Here is a 16,520-nt window from a genome sequence, read left to right on the forward strand (position 1 = left end):
GAGGCCAAATACATGGGACCAGAAACTAGTTAATCTAGGGCATGTCCACCATGTATGTACTACATCACCCGGGGCCACAGCCCCCGGAAACAGCGGTCACTGGAGGATGGATGGGCATGGGTAATGCGGGCCGGAAGCCAATACCAATGTAAAAGCACCTTATATGCTGCCTCTAAAGTGGCTGTGTTAAATGAGCATTTGGCTACATAGGACCAGGCCCCGCTGCAGTCCGCTAATTCTATTTCAGTTGCCAAGTCTTGTTCCCACTGAGCTGCATAGGTGAGAGGAGGAACGGTTCTTCAAATAGGCGTAGAGGGCCGAGATGAGTGCTGGCAGATGTATTCAAAGGTCGTTTTTTTTTGTAATGGATACATAGCAGTTTTGCGCAGCGAGGCAAACCAATGCTGAAGTTGGAGGTAGCGGAAGGATTCTGTCTCTGGGATATCACGGGACTCCCGCGAGGCCCACGAGGGGAACGATCTGGCGGTAAGAAAGTGTCAGATCTGTGTGAACGCATGAGCAACCCACCAGGAGAATGCCTGAGGGTGGTCTAGGCCTGGGGGGGAGAGAGGGTTGTTGGTGATAGGAAGCAGGGGTAAAAAGGGAGACATGAGGCCGGCGGAGTCCCGTACGGAATCCCAAACTTGTAACCTATGATGCATACAGTGCCTTGCGAAAGTATTCGGCCCCCTTGAACTTTTCAACCTTTTGCCACATTTCAGGCTTCAAACATAAAGATATAAAATTTGTATTTTTTGTGAAGAATCACCAACAAGTGGGACACAATTGTGAAGTGGAACGAAATCTATTGGATATTTTAAACTTTTTTAGCAAATAAAAAACTGAAAAGTGGTGCGTGCAAAATTATTTGGCCCCTTTACTTTCAGTGCAGCAAACTCACTCCAGAAGTTCAGCGAGGATCTCTGAATGATCCAATGTTGTCCTAAATGACTGATGGTGATAAATAGAATCCACCTGTGTGTAATCAAGTCTCTGTATAAATGCACCTGCTCTGTGATAGTCTCAGGGTCCTGTTGAAAGCGCAGAGAGCATCATGAAGACCAAGGAACACACCAGGCAGGTCCGTAATACTGTTGTGGAGAAGTTTAAAGCCGGATTTGGATACAAAAAGATTTCCCAAGCTTTAAACATCCCAAGGAGCACTGTGCAAGCGATCATTTTGAAATGGAAGGAGTATCAGACCACTGCAAATCTACCAAGACCTGGCCGTCCCTCTAAACTTTCAGCTCAGACAAGGAGAAGACTGATCAGAGATGCAGCCAAGAGGCCCATGATCACTCTGGATGAACTGCAGAGAACTACAGCTGAGGTGGGAGAGTCTGTCCATAGGACAACAATCAGTCGTACACTGCACAAATCTGGCCTTTATGGAAGAGTGGCAAGAAGAAAGCCATTTCTCAAAGATATCCATAAAAAGTCTTGTCTAAAGTTTTCCACAAGCCACCTGGGAGACACAACAAACATGTGGAAGAAGGTGCTCTGGTCAGATGAAACCAAAATCCAACTTGCCCACAATGGAAAACGATATGTTTGGCGTAAAAGCAACACAGCTCATCACCCTCAACACACCATCCCCACTGTCACACATGGTGGTGGCAGCATCATGGTTTGGGCCTGCTTTTCTTCAGCAGGGACAGGGAAGATGGTTAAAATTGAGGGGAAGATGGATGCAGCCAAATACAGGACCATTCTGGATGAAAACCTGTTGGAGTCTGCAAAAGACCTGAAACTGGGACGGAGATTTATCTTCCAACAAGACAATGATCCCAAACATACAGCAAAATCTACAAAGGAATGGTTCACAAATAAACGTATCCAGGTGTTAGAATGGCCAAGTCAAAGTCCAGACCTGAATCCAATCGAGAATCTGTGGAAAGAGCAGAAAACTGCTGTTCACAAACGCTCTCCATCCAACCTCACTGAGCTTGAGCTGTTTTGCAAGGAAGAATGGGCAAGAATTTCAGTCTCTCGATGTGCAAAACTGATAGAGACACCCCAAGCGACTTGCAGCTGTAATCGCAGCAAAAGGTGGCTCTACAAAGTATTAACGCAAGGGGGGCCGAATACTTTTGCACGCCCCACTTTTCATTTTTTTATTAGTTAAAAAAGTTTCAAAAATGCAATAGATTTCGTTCCACTTCACAATTGTGTCCCACTTGTTGGTGATTCTTCACAAAAAATAAAAATGTTATATCTTTATGTTTGAAGCCTGAAATGTGGCAAAAGGTTAAAAAGTTCAAGGGGGGTGAATACTTTCGCAAGGCACTGTAAGGGAACTCAGTAACGCTGGATAAAATTTGTGACAGAGCCAGAGCAGGGATGGACATGGTAATGGGAGCGCAGTTGGGCAGTCCCAGGAGCACCCACATGGAAATATCTACTGAGGTATGAAGCAGGGATAATTGGGCAATCTGGGTGGCCAGATAGTATTTAGCGATGTAGAACCCCCCAGGCCCTCCTGTAGCCTTTCTGTCAAAAAGGTCACTTTGGAGATCCTAGGACGTTTGGTAGCCCAGATGAACCTCAGAGATCTGTTCTGGAGCAGGTGTAAAAAATGTGACGGAACCCGCACTGGAAGGGTACGGAAGTAATATAACATTGTGGGCAATATGGTCATCCAGGACAAGTGTGGGAACTGCCAAGACTGCATAAGTGCCGATAAGGAGCGAAGCAACGGGTAGTAATTATTATGAAATTAAAGAGGAATAGATGGATCAGCCGAATTCCAAGGTAGTCAATATGGGAGGAAGCCCATTGGAAGGGAAAGTGGGTCTGTAGGCGATTAACCAGGTCTGGTGCTAAAGTGACATTAAGGGCAACCGTCTTATCTAAATTGACACTTAGGCCCAAGATTGATGAGAACTGTGATAGGGTCCGCTGCAGATTGGGCAGAGTGGTTAGGGGGTTGGTGAGGGTCAGAAGGTCTCAAGATGTTCGTAGGGTCATCACAAGGGGTACAAGTTCTGGAATAAAAAAGGGAGCAGTCCTATATTTCAGTTATTTATGACCCTTGAACAACTTTGGTGAGATTAAACTGAAATTCACTTATGGATTTCCAGGAGTTGGGTATTTTCAGCTAGGTTGTTGTGTGTAGGTGCACATCTTCTCTGGATGCTGGAAATGACTGCGATCTCCTCAGCTGGTGGACTAATCGGCGTCTGATTTGTCCATGGACCATCCATCCTTGGTTTAGTAAATGGACGTATTTTATTTGTAAATGTTTAGAAGTTGTCTCCGTCCTTCCACAGCGTCTTCTCAGCAATGGACAGCACCAGCTCGCCTCCCGTGCATATTCATGCAATTTTGGCCTACTCCAAAGGTTTCCTGTGTTCTGGAGGTCCTGGCAGAGTCTGCATGTATGAGAAAGTAGAGGACCGAGAACTTTACAAAAGAGGCCGCAACATCAGAGTAAGTCATAATTCATTAAAGTGGAACTAAAAGTGTTTTTTTACCTTCAGGGCTGGACTGAGACAGAAATTTGGCCCTGGACTTCATCCAGACCGGCCCACTTACATTTTGAGTGTCCCATCACCAGCCCCCTTACAACAGAGTGTCCCATCAGCAGTTCCCTTACATCAGAGTGTCCCATCAGCAGCCCCCTTACATCAGAGTGGCCCACTGAGCCATCGGCCCACTGGGAAACTCCCGGTAGTCCCAATGGCCAGTACATGCCTGTTTACCTTCGTGCATTCTCTGGGGGGCACTGGAACACCAGCAGGGAACCTGAAAAGAAGAGGATCAGAGCTGCTATGTGCAAAATCACTGCACAGAGCAGGTAAGTATAACATTATTAATGTTATTTAAAGAGGAGGTTCCCCCACCGCTGCAAAAATTAAAAGCCAGCAGCTACACATACTGCAGCTGCTGACTTTTAATAATAGGACACGTACCCGTCCTGGAGTCTAGCGATGTCAGCACCGAAGATGATGTTTCCATGAGCGGTCGGGTGCCGCCGCCATTGTGGGTAAGGGAACCTGGCAGTGTAGCCTTATGGCTTCATGCCGGGTCCCTACTGCGCATGCGCGAGGCACCTCTGCACTGTACTACTGGCCCGGCAACGGAGGAGGAAACCGAGCTGTGATGCAATGCGCCACGGCCCGGACTCCCTGAAATTGGGACAGGATACCTGTCAAAGACAGGTATCCGCTCCCCCCCTTTGAAAGGTGGCAAACGTGGTACCGGAAGGGGGGAAAGGAGACAAATGAGCAGAAGTTCCACTTTTGGGTGGAACTCCGCTTAAAAAACAAAAAAAAACAAAGCTTTAATACCACTTAAACTGCATCTAAGCACCACAAACTGAAAACACTATTTAACTAGTTAGAGACTTTGGGCGTGCTACACACACACACCAAAGAAAAACACGTCAAAATTGCACAAAGAATGTGTGTATCATTTCCAGTCTCACTGACTCCAGTGACGCTAATACATTGATCAGTGCTAATACTATACACTGTCACTGTACGAATGACACTGGCTGGGAAGGGGTTAACATCTAGGGGGTAATCAAGGGGTTAAATGTGTGCCTAACAATGTGTAATATGTGTATCATGTGCTGCTTTTTTACTCTAAATCTCTTTGTTCCTGCTCCCTGCTTTTGCTAGGAAGCTAAAGCAGAGAGCACTACTGGATGGTGAAAACAGTATGGAAGCCGCTGTAATACATGCATCTTTTTTTTTTTTTTCTCTCCCGGCAGATCCTACAAGATGAGCAAAGTAATGACCCCAGCCTATCAGATCAGCAGGAGGTGCTGTGTATGTGTCTGAGTCCCTCTGAAGAGACTATACTTGTCAGTACCAATAAGAGCCAACTGTACAGCATCACGCTGTCCTCTGCTGAGGTCACTAAGGTGAGAGCCGACCAGTATACATCCAAACTAGAATAGAGGCGCCTATCCCTAAATATCCACTGAAATTAGACAACACACAATTTTTTTGTACCCCCCCCCCCCCATATTTCTTGTTGTAAATAAAAATATATATTTATAAAATATATTAAATATTATTCAATCCAAAAAAGATTGGATGGGGGAAAAATAAAGATATGTGTGTGTGTATATGTATATATATATGTATATGTGTATATATATATATATATATTTATATATATATATATATATATATATATATATATATATATTTATTTACACACACGCACACACAAATGTGCTCATAAGTTTACATACCCTGGCAGAATTTATGATTTCTTGGCCATTTTTCAGAGAATATGAATGATAACACAAAAACGTTTCTTTCACTCGTGATTAGTGTTTGGCTGAAGCCATTTATTATCAATCAATTGTATTTACTCTTTTTATATCATAATGGCAACAGAAACTACCAAAATGACCCCGATCAAAAGTTTACATACTCTGGTGATTTTGGCCTGATAACAAGCACACAAGTTGACGCGAAGGGGTTTGAATGGCTATTAAATGTAACCATCCTCACCTGTGATCTGTTTGCTTGTAATTAGTGTGTGTGTATAAAAGGTCAGTGAGTTTCTGGACTCCTGACAGACCCTTGCATCTTTCATCCAGTGCTGCACTGACGTTTCTGGATTCTGAGTCATGGGAAAAGCAAGAGAATTGTCAAAGGATCTGCAGGAAAAGGTAGTTGAATTGTATAACACAGGAAAGGGATATAAAAAGATATCCAAGGAATTGAGAATGCCAATCAGCAGGGTTCAAACTCTAATCAAGAAGTGGAAAATGAGGGGTTCTGCTGAAACCAAACCACGGTCAGGTAGACCAACTAAAATTTCAGCCACAACTGCCAGGAAAATTGTTCAGGATGAAAAGAAAAACCCACAAATAACTTCAGGTGAAATACAGGACTCTTTGAAAACATGTGGTGTGGCTGATTCAAGATGCCCAGTAAGGAGGCACTTGAAGAAAGATGGGCTGCATGGTCAAGTCACCAGAAGAAAGCCATTAATACGCAAATGCCACAAAGTATCCCACTTACAATACGCCAAACAGCACAGAGACAAGCCTCAAACCTTCCGGCACAAAGTCATTTGGAGTGATGAGACCAAAATTGAGCTTTTTGGCCACAACCATAAACACTTCATTTGGAGAGGAGTCAACAAGGCCTATGATGAAAGGTCCACCATTCCTACTGTGAAACACGGAGGTGGATCGCTGATGTTTTGGGGATGTGTGAGCTACAAAGGCACAGGAAATTCGGTCAAAATTGATGGCAAGATGAATGCAGAATGTTATCAAAAAATACTGGAGGAACATTTTCATTCATCAGTCTGGAAGCTGCTCATGGGACGTACTTGGACATTCCAACATGACAATGATCCAAAATACAAGGCCAAGCCGACCCGTCATTGGCTACAGCAGAATAAAGTGAAGGTTCTGGAGTGGCCATCTCAGTCTCCTGACCTCAATATCATTGAGCCCCTCTGGGGAGATCTCAGACGTGCCGTTCATGGAAGACAGCCCAAGAATTTACAGGAACTGGAGGCTTTGTGCCAAGAGGAATGGGCAGCTTTACCATCTGAGAAGATAAAGATCCTCCTCCACAAATACCACAGAAGACTTCAAGCTGCCATTGATGTTAAAGGGGGCAATACACGGTATTGAGAACTGGGGTATGTAAACTTTTGATCAGGGTCATTTGGGTAGTTTTTGTTGCCATTATGATTTAAAACGAGTAAACACAGATGATTGATAATAAATGACTAAAAGCCAAACGCTAACCATGAGTGAGAGAAACATTTTTGTGTTATGATTCGTATTCTCTGGAAAATGGCCAAAAAATCATAAATTCTGAAAGAATTATAAATTCTTCCAGGGTATGTAAACTTATGAGCACAACTGTATATACAGTATCTCACAAAAGTAAGTACACCCCTCACATTTTTTGTAAATATTTTCTTCTACCTTTTCATGTGACAACACTGAAGAAATGACACTTGTCTACAATGTAAAGTAGTGAGTGTACAGCTTGTATAACAGTGTAAATTTTCTGTCCCCTCAAAATAACTCAACACACAGCCATTAATGTCTAAACCGCTGGCAACAAAAGTGAGTACACCCCTAAGTGAAAATGTCCAACTTGGGGCCCAAAGTGTCAATATTTTGTGTGGCCACCATTATTTTCCAGCACTGCCTTAACCCTCTTGGGCATGGAGTTCACTAGAACTTCACAGGTCACCACTGGAGTCCTCTTCCCCTCCTCCATGGCGGGGTCACGGAGCTGGTGGATGTTAGAGACCTTGCGCTCCTCCTCCTTCTTTGAGGATGCCCCACAGATGCTCAATAGGGTTTAGGCCTGGAGACATGCTTGGCCAGTTCATTACCTTTAGCAAGGCAGTGGTCATCTTGAAGGTGTGTTTGGAGTCATTATCATATTGGAATACTGCCCTGCGGTCCAGTCTCTGAAGGGAGGGGATCATGCTCTGCTTCAGTAGGTCACAGTACATGTTGGCATTCATGGTTCCCTCAATGATCTGTAGCCCCCCAGTGCCGGCAGCACTCATGCAGCCCCAGACCATGACACTCCCACCACCATGCCTGACTGTAGACAAGGCACACTTGTCTTTGTCCTCCTCACCTGGTTGCCCCCACACACGCTTGTCACCATCTGAGAGCGATAAAACCAAATTTAACACACCTGCTCTCCATTCACACCTGAAACCTTGTAACACTAAATGAGTCACTTAACACCGGGGAGGGAAAATGGCAAATTGGGTCCAATTTGGAAATTTTCACTTAGGGGTGTACTCACTTTTGTTGCCAGCGGTTTAGACATTAATGGCTGTGTGTTGAGTTATTTTGAGGGGACAGCAAATTTACACTGTTATACAAGCTGTACACTCACTACTTTACATTGTAGACAAGTTGTCCAATGCCCAGGGCAAGAATCATAAGTTGTGCTCCCCTCTGTTAACACATGTTGTAGAATGGGTGTACCACCCTGCTTCTATTCTTTGCCCCTTTGCTCCTCTGGGCAGCTTTTACTTCTGCCCACCCCTTGTCCCAGCCTTGTGGAGGGGTGTGGGCAGTCACATACCTGCAGTTAAGCTGCAATGCTGCCATATGCATGGTAACATTTTAAGCCTCATTCACCCTTTATAACGCCCATCTCTGGGTAGCAAAAACATCATACCCTTGCCATGTTCAAAAATACCCTCCTTCCAGTGCAAACGCCTCCCCTCCCCACCAAAAGATAAAATCGCCAAAAGCAAACATCCCCCCCCCCCCTCTAAAATACACAGAGCTGTTGTCAGCACGTCATCGTTACTTCAACTCACAGAAGCTGGAAGTTTGCCTCTGGTGTCACACATTGGCCCATTTCTACCATGGAATGATGGGGGGCCTCCAATATGTGGCAAACTAACTCTGCCACTTGTAGCACCGCCTGTAGCTAGATGACGATTCTCCCTGCTGCTTGTTGTAATATCGATCGATCATTTGTCTTCTAGGGGGATGACGCTGTGTTTGAGTTCTTGACTGAGTCTTGGCATTCATCTTCTATCACCGGCCTCAGCATCTGTATACGCAAACCTCTCATCGCCACCTGCTCCCTGGACCGCTCTGTGCGCATCTGGAACTTCGAGAACAAGTAGGATGTGTTCTGTAACTCTTGTCCTCCATTGGACACATCAGAGCATGCAGGGACGGGGGGGACAAGGGTGGGTGGGGGGCAGCTGCCCTGGGCGCAGTGGGGATTTGGGTTATTTTGCTAGAAGGGGTGATTTGGAGGGGTGGGTTTGTGTTAGGAAAGGGGAATGGAGGTATTTGTGCTAATAGGGATGATTGGGGGATTTGTTTTAGGAGTGGAAATTTGGGGGGGGGGGGGGGAGCTAGAAGAGCTAGAAGAGGGGATTTAGGGGGATTTGTGCTGCAAATTGAATTCCATTTAAAATGAAAATTATTCTGTTTTGAAATTTTAATTTTAGAAGATGGTTATATTCTTTTTATTCCATTTAATTCTATTGTTTTTTTCTATTCTATTTTTTTAATTTTTTTTATTTTGTGTTCTTTCCTTTTCTATTCTATTCAAAGTTCAAATTTATTATTTTAGAAATCCAAATTTAGGAAAACGGTTATTTATGTTATAGTCTTTCTTCTTTATTCTATTCTTTTCTATCGTTTATTCTATTCTGTTATTTTATTTTCTATTGTTTTACTTTCTATTCTATTATTTTCTATTCCATTCTATTTTTTTTTCTATGCTTTTCAAATTAAAAATTATTCTATTCGAAATTTGAATTTCAGAAGATGGTTATATTCTATTTTATTCTATTCCTTTATTTTCTATTCTGTTTTATTTTATTCTGTTCTTTTATTTTCTATTCTATTTTGTTCTGTTTTACTCCATTCTTTTATTTTCTCTTCTGTCCCTTTTTTTTCTATTCAATTTTTTTCTATTCTGTTATTTTCTATTCTGTTCTGTTCTACTCTATTCTTTTATTTTCTATTCTGTCCATTATTTTTTTCTATTCTGTTATTTTCTATTCTGTTCCGTTTTACTCTATTCTTTTATTTTCTATTCTGTCCCTTTTTTTTCTATTCAATTTTTTTCTATTCTGTTATTTTCTATTCTGTTCTGTTTTACTCTATTATTTTATTTTCTATTCTGTGCCTTATTTTTTTTCTATTTTATTTTGTTCTATTCTGTTATTTTGCATTCTGTTCTATTTTACTCTATTCTTTTATTTTCTATTCTGTCCCTTTTTTTTCTATTCAATTTTTTTCTATTCTGTTATTTTCTATTCTGTTCTGTTTTACTCTATTATTTTATTTTCTATTCTGTGCCTTATTTTTTTTCTATTTTATTTTGTTCTATTCTGTTATTTTGCATTCTGTTCTATTTTACTCTATTCTTTTATTTTCTATTCTGTTATTTTCTATTCTGTTCTGTTTTACTCTATTATTTTATTTTCTATTCTGTGCCTTATTTTTTTTCTATTTTATTTTGTTCTATTCTGTTATTTTGCATTCTGTTCTATTTTACTCTATTCTTTTATTTTCTATTCTGTCCCTTTTTTTTTCTATTCAATTTTTTTCTATTCTGATATTTTCTATTCTGTTCTACTCTATTCTTTTATTTTCTATTCTGTCCCTTATTTTTTTTTTGTTCTATTCTGTTATTTTGCATTCTGTTCTATTTTACTCTATTCTTTTATTTTCTATTCTGTCCCTTTTTTTTCTATAAAATTTTTTTCTATTCTGATATTTTCTATTCTGTTCTACTCTATCCTTTTATTTTCTATTCTGTCCCTTATTTTTTTTTATATTCTATTCTGTTATTTTCTGTTCTGTTTTACTCTATTCTTTTATTTTCTATTCTGTCCCTTTTTTTTTCTATTCAATTTTTTTCTATTCTGTTATTTTCTATTCTGTTCTGTTTTACACTGTTATATTCTATTCTTTTATTTTCTATTATATTCTATTATATTTCTATTGTATTCCTCTCTTTTCTATTCTATTTTATTCTGTTCGGAAATTCGATTTGAAAACCTATTCAAATTTGAATTTTGTCTGAAATTTTTATTCGTTATTTCGGGATTCATTTAAATTCGTTACTATTGTAATTCGGAAATTTGGATAAGGAAAAATTTGATCCTAATTTTTGATTGGAAAAAACGAACCGCACCTTGTGAATAGTTCAATCCTTAGATATTCTTTCCCCTTATAACTATAATATTTGCACTGGCAGCACTTTGGAGCTCTACAAGGACTTCCAGGAAGAGGCCTTCAGCATCTCCCTTCACCCGTCCGGACTGCAGGTCCTCGTGGGCTTCTCAGACAAGTTACGTCTTATGAACTTACTGATCGACGACATTCGTTCTTTCAAAGAGTTCACAGTCCGCGGCTGCCGAGAGGTAATGTCCAACCTGCAGTGGTTTTGTGCATGGAAGTTGTGTCGTTTTTTATTTTTTTTACTGGCGTCAAGTGTGTTCTCTTTAGATAATTAAGAAGGTAGCAAATAAATTAGGAGATTTTAAAGGCACCAAAAAAAAGACAACCTTTTTTTTTAAGGTTAAAAACCTTTTGTGTGCAATGACCTCCTCAGCCCCCCCCCCCCTAATACTCACCTGAGCCACATCTCAATCCAGCAATGTGCATGAGAGCTGAGCTTCTCCCTGGTCTCTCATTCCTCATTGGCTGAGACAGCAGCGGGAGCCATTGGCTCCTGCTACTGTCAATCGCAGCCAGTTAAAAAATGTAAAAGTGTAAGCGCCAAGTATATGTAAATATTGCCCTTATGATTGGCAAGAAATAATTGAACAATAATGTGTATATATATATCTGTAACAAACAAATGCAATGTGACCCAAAATATAAAAAAAAAAAAATATATCACATTATGTGTGAAGAATGATAATAATAAGTGTATAGACAATGAAGTCTATATAAATCAAAAAAACTAAGCATATATCATAATAAGCAGAAAAAAATTCAATAATACAGTGAAATAATCCAGAAAAAGAAAAATGATACAGTGAATGTCCACGTGAGTGTGAAGTGAGATAAATAAAAAAAGTTTTTTCAAGAAAAACATCAAACTTCCAACATAGAAAAAAATAGAAAGTGTGAGTCCCAATAGACTTCGGTGTCCACAAACGTATCACTTCAATATGACCAGAAATGACTTCACCCGGTGAAACTCCCACCACCTTAGAGAGCGCAGGCTTACCAGATGGACGTGACCCAAAAAGACGTATGCCTAGAGGGTCAGAAATAGCTTGCAGTCGCAATTACTGCAACTTTGGATACGACATTCCACCATAAAAGAAGTCCCACCGTAAAGGATTCATTCAGCGTCACGGGATGCGAATATTCACTGTTATTGCGTATATAAACAGCTCCAGTAGCAATTCAGACATAGAAATAAAAAAAATATGGCCCACATAGCGTAATAACGTTTAAAAAAGCTTTAATAAAAATAAAATATACAACTCACATTTGCAGTGTGATCAACAGACATGTTTTTAAAGAGAAAACAGGCAGTGGTAAAGTCCTCCCACCCCTAATCGCAGCCAGTTAGCCAATGAGGAGAGAGCGGGGGGGTTCCAGGCAGAGCCACGGCTCTGTGTGCTTTATGGACGCATAGTGCGGGACTCAGGAGCGAGCACAACACCAGTGCCCCCAGAGAAAGCAACTTGCTATTGTTGGCACTGGCTGAAGAGGAGGAGCCAGGAGTGTCGGTGGGGGGGGGGGCCCGAGAAGAGAAGGATCAGGACTGCTCTATGCATCCCCACCTGATGAAGATTTGTGCCAAGAATTGAAACACGTCAGGAATTACATGCATCCCCACCTGATGAAGATTTGTGCCAAGAATTGAAACACGTCAGGGTTTACATGCATCCCCACCTGTTGAAGATTTGTGCCAAGAATTGAAATGCGTCGGGGTTTACATGCATCCCCACCTGATGAAGATTTGTGCCAAGAATTGAAACACGTCAGGGTTTACATGCATCCCCACCTGTTGAAGATTTGTGCCAAGAATTGAAACACAGGGTTTACATGCATCCCCACCTGATGAAGATTTGTGCCAAGAATTGAAACGCATCGGGGTTTACATGCATCCGCACCTGTTGAAGATTTGTGCCAAGAATTGAAACACGTCAGGGTTTACATGCATCCCCACTTGATGAAGATTTGTGCCAAGAATAGAAACGCGCCGGGGTTTTTACATATATGATTATGCCTATGTATCTCACTGTGGTCTTGTTCATATGATTATAGACCAGTTCTTACTATGCTTTCATATGCACCATGTTTTTAGTATTTTTAAACTAAAGCCTGGTACACAATACTAATAATTTTTTTTTTTTCATTCAACCCAAAAAAAAAAACCTGACAGCTCAAGAGGAGCCGCTGTACTAACTATGCAATGTTAGTACTACGACCTCCCCTGCTGTGCTATTGTGTTCTGACAGAACACTCCAGTCATCACTCTTAGCCATTGGCTGAGAGCCCAGATTGGGAGCCAATCAACAGATCTTTTTCTGTCATGCACCTTCGTCAGAAGCCGGCTGAGCGGTCAGCTTCTGTCGGACCGGCTGCAGTACACACGGACCTAATATATGATGGTTTTTATTGAACCAATCGATGGCGCATGATATTCGGCCCGTGTGTATTGGACTTAACAACATTAAATGTTCCGGTTTTAATTTTATCAATTTTTTTTTTTATTTGTGCCTTTACAATTCCCTCACTTTTGCTACTTTCTTACCATATTTATGGGATGCGGCACACCGTGTATAACCAGATTGGTCTCTTTTTCATTATAGTTCTCTTTAGATGCTACTGGCCTCCCCTGTCCCACTATTGCTCCATGCACCATATGAACCCCCCCCCCCCCCCCCCCCTATATTATTATTATACGGGATTTATATAGTGCCAACAGTTTGCTTTACAATATAAAGGCAGACAGTACAGTTACAAAAAAGTTCAATACAGTAGTATTAGGAGGGCCCTGCTCATGCAGCTTACAATCTGAACGGGTGGTAAGAAAGGTAATAGATGTATAGGAGAAGCTGATGGAGGTGATCAAAGTACAGATTTTAGGTGGGGGTGGGGTGGGCTTCCCTGAATAAATGAGTTTTCAGGGATATCCTAAGGCTGGGTTCACACTGGAGCGATGCGGGAACGCTGCGAATCCGCGGCGGGTTCCCACATCACATGCCTCCCGGCGGCAGTTCACACTGCCCTATGCGAACGGCTGGGAGTGTCAGTGAAACGTTAATGACACCCCCAGATCAGTTCGCATATCGCAGTGCGATCTGCAAACTCGGACAGGAATCGGATCGCATGGTGTGAACACCCATGCGATCCGATTCTGCTGCGGACCAAAAAAAGGGTCCCGTGCGAGTTTGGGGTCGGATGCGATGCAAATTCAGCCATACTATCTGTATGGCTGAACTCGCATCGCACAGAGATCGCGTGTGATTTGCACTGCAGTGCGGTGCGAATCACATACGATCTCATAAACCTCTGCAGTGTGAACCCAACCTAAAGGTGCACAGGGTAGGAGATATCAGGACATAAAGCGGTAGGGTGTTCGAGGAGGGGTGATCCCTCGATCATGGGGTGAGCTAAGTGGACAATTTTGGCCATATGTCCGGATGAGGTTGGATATGTAGCTGGAGATAGAATTGTGGATGGCTTTGTATGTTGTAGTCAGTATTTAGAATTTTATACATTGGCCTAGTGGAAGCCAGTGGAGGGATTGGTTAGAAAGGCCACATGGCCGGAGTTCAGGGGTATCCAGTGGAGGGCACTATAATTACTACATAATACAACAATGTTTTAGACAATTGTGAGCTTCCAACCATGTGGGGATAGTTTGGGGAAGGCCCTTTTTTCTGTTTCACCATGACTGTGCCCCTGTGTACAAAACCAGCACCTTAACCACTTCCCGCCCCGGTCAATAGCAGATTGACGTCCGGGAATTGGTTCTGTTATCCTGACTGGGCGTCATATGACGTCCATCGGGATAACAAGCCCCGTGCCCGTGGGGGCACACATCGCGACGATCGGTGGAGTGGGGTGTCAGTCTGACAACCCGCTCCACCGATCTCGGTAAAGAGCCTTCGGCGGAGGCTCTTTACCAGGTGACCAGCCATGTCCAATCACGGCTGATCACGATGTAAACAGGAAAGGACATTGTCGACTCTCCTGACAGGGGGGTCTGCGCTGATTGTTTATCAGTGCAGCCCCCCCCCCTCGGATGCCCACCCAGGACCACCAGGGCAGCCACCAGGACCACCAGGGATGTGGGCAACATGTGGATGGCCATCCACATGTGCCCAATCTGTGCCAATCAGTGCCCACAAATGGGCATTGAGTGGCACCATCATGTACAAAAATAAAATCAGTGATGCCCAGCAATGCCACCCATCAGTATCATCAGTGCCACCCATCAGTGTCCAGCAGTGCCACCTATCAGTGCCCACCTTATTTTGTTTATTTATAGCATTTTGGTGTTTGAATATTAACAATTCCTAGAGCAGCCTCTCTCAGCCTTTTCAACACAGAAGAACCCTTAAAATCACTTTCCTGTCTCAGGGAACCCCTGCGAAAAATGACTATATCTACAACTCATGATACATTAGTGTGACGATCAATGGGATGAATGATCCTTACACTTGTGGTCATTGGGAAAAATTACCCCCTTATGCCGCGTACACACGATCGGAATTATGGTTGAAAAAGGTCTGATGGATTTCCCGACGGAATTCCGATGGGCGCTCTGTAACCCCCCAGTATAGATTGGTAGAAAAAAATCACGAATAGCAACAATATGAACACACAAAAAAGAGGATAATTGGGATAATTGCGGTGCCTGTCATAAATAATACATAAAGAGATATATATTTTTTATTTATTTTCTTCATTAATACAAAAAAGGGGGAGCAAAGAGTTTTCAATTAAAACCAATATAGAGCATATACATAGTACATGTACGGGGTCGCTGGTGTCCCAAAAGAGAAGGAAGGTAGTTACAGATAGATGTTGAGCCCCAACATGTTTCGCCAATGATGGCTTCCTCAGGGGATACTGTGGAACCACCACAAATAATCCAGCTCTAACACAGAATATGAAGCAAAATATCCAGAATTGTACAAATAATAACCATAAACATATTATGAATAATATGAACATACAATAAGGGTGAGTAGCCCAAAATGAAATAGAAACCAGCTACTCTAACTCTGTGAGTGATGCTGCTGGGTATACAGGAGAGGGCGCTCCATCTAGAATGCGTCTAGATGTGTCTGTGGCCGCTCTTTCGGGTTTCGTATACCGTCCATGGGGGATCCCACAGCGATATCGCCACTCGCCCTTAATGCTGTCCTATGTGGCCAAGGCTGGAGAGACTTGCCATGTGAGGTTGCCAATGTTCGAACACAGTCCGCATTACCCTCCTGTTTACAGTCACCTTTTGCGGTGCAATTTTATTGTTTAATAAACTTACAATCTTGCATCACTCATTACACTATGGTATGTTTGCGCTGTGTGGTTTTCTCTCGTTGTTTGCATTGTGTTGGTATGACCTGACATTCTCTCTCTCCTCCGCCATCTTTGCAGTGCGCCTTCAGCCACGGTGGGCATCTTTTTGCAGCTGTTAATGGAAACGTCATTCATATTTACTCCACGACAACCTTTGAAAATATCGCTAACCTGAAAGGACACAATGGAAAGGTAAAATAGTTATTCCTAAGTTACCTCGGTAAGGCCTGATTCACACCTCTGGCATCTTTAGTGCTTTTTGCATTTTTTTGCATATTTGTACTACAGAACATGTTCCATAGGAAACCATGTTAATTGGACTGTAGTGCAAATATGCAAAATGCACTAAAAATGAATAGGTGTGAATCAGGCCTAAAAAAACACAGGAAAATATGATCAGTGTCCTCCCCCTGACATTCTATAGCAGGGATATGCAATTAATAGACCACCAGCTGTTGCAAAAATACAAGTCCCATCATGCCTCTGCCTCTGGGTGTCATTGTTGTGGCTGTCAGTGTCTTGC

The 16,520-nt window shown here is 42.2% G+C and overlaps 1 protein-coding gene across 1 annotated transcript in view; it reads left to right on the forward strand.

Annotated features, from left to right (window-relative positions):
* Positions 1 to 16,520, forward strand: part of CFAP57 (cilia and flagella associated protein 57) — a 104,010-nt gene that overhangs the window by 18,495 nt on the left and 68,995 nt on the right. The window contains exons 5-9 of the mRNA XM_077450644.1: positions 3,270 to 3,429; positions 4,715 to 4,867; positions 8,455 to 8,594; positions 10,695 to 10,860; positions 16,076 to 16,189. Coding sequence (XP_077306770.1) covers positions 3,270 to 3,429; positions 4,715 to 4,867; positions 8,455 to 8,594; positions 10,695 to 10,860; positions 16,076 to 16,189 — 733 coding nt within the window. The remainder of the gene's footprint in view (positions 1 to 3,269; positions 3,430 to 4,714; positions 4,868 to 8,454; positions 8,595 to 10,694; positions 10,861 to 16,075; positions 16,190 to 16,520) is intronic.

Source organism: Lithobates pipiens, unplaced genomic scaffold (assembly GCF_037356315.1).
Source record: "Lithobates pipiens isolate NorthernLeopardFrog02 unplaced genomic scaffold, aLitPip1_a1.2 Scaffold_23, whole genome shotgun sequence".
NCBI lineage: Eukaryota > Metazoa > Chordata > Amphibia > Anura > Ranidae > Lithobates > Lithobates pipiens.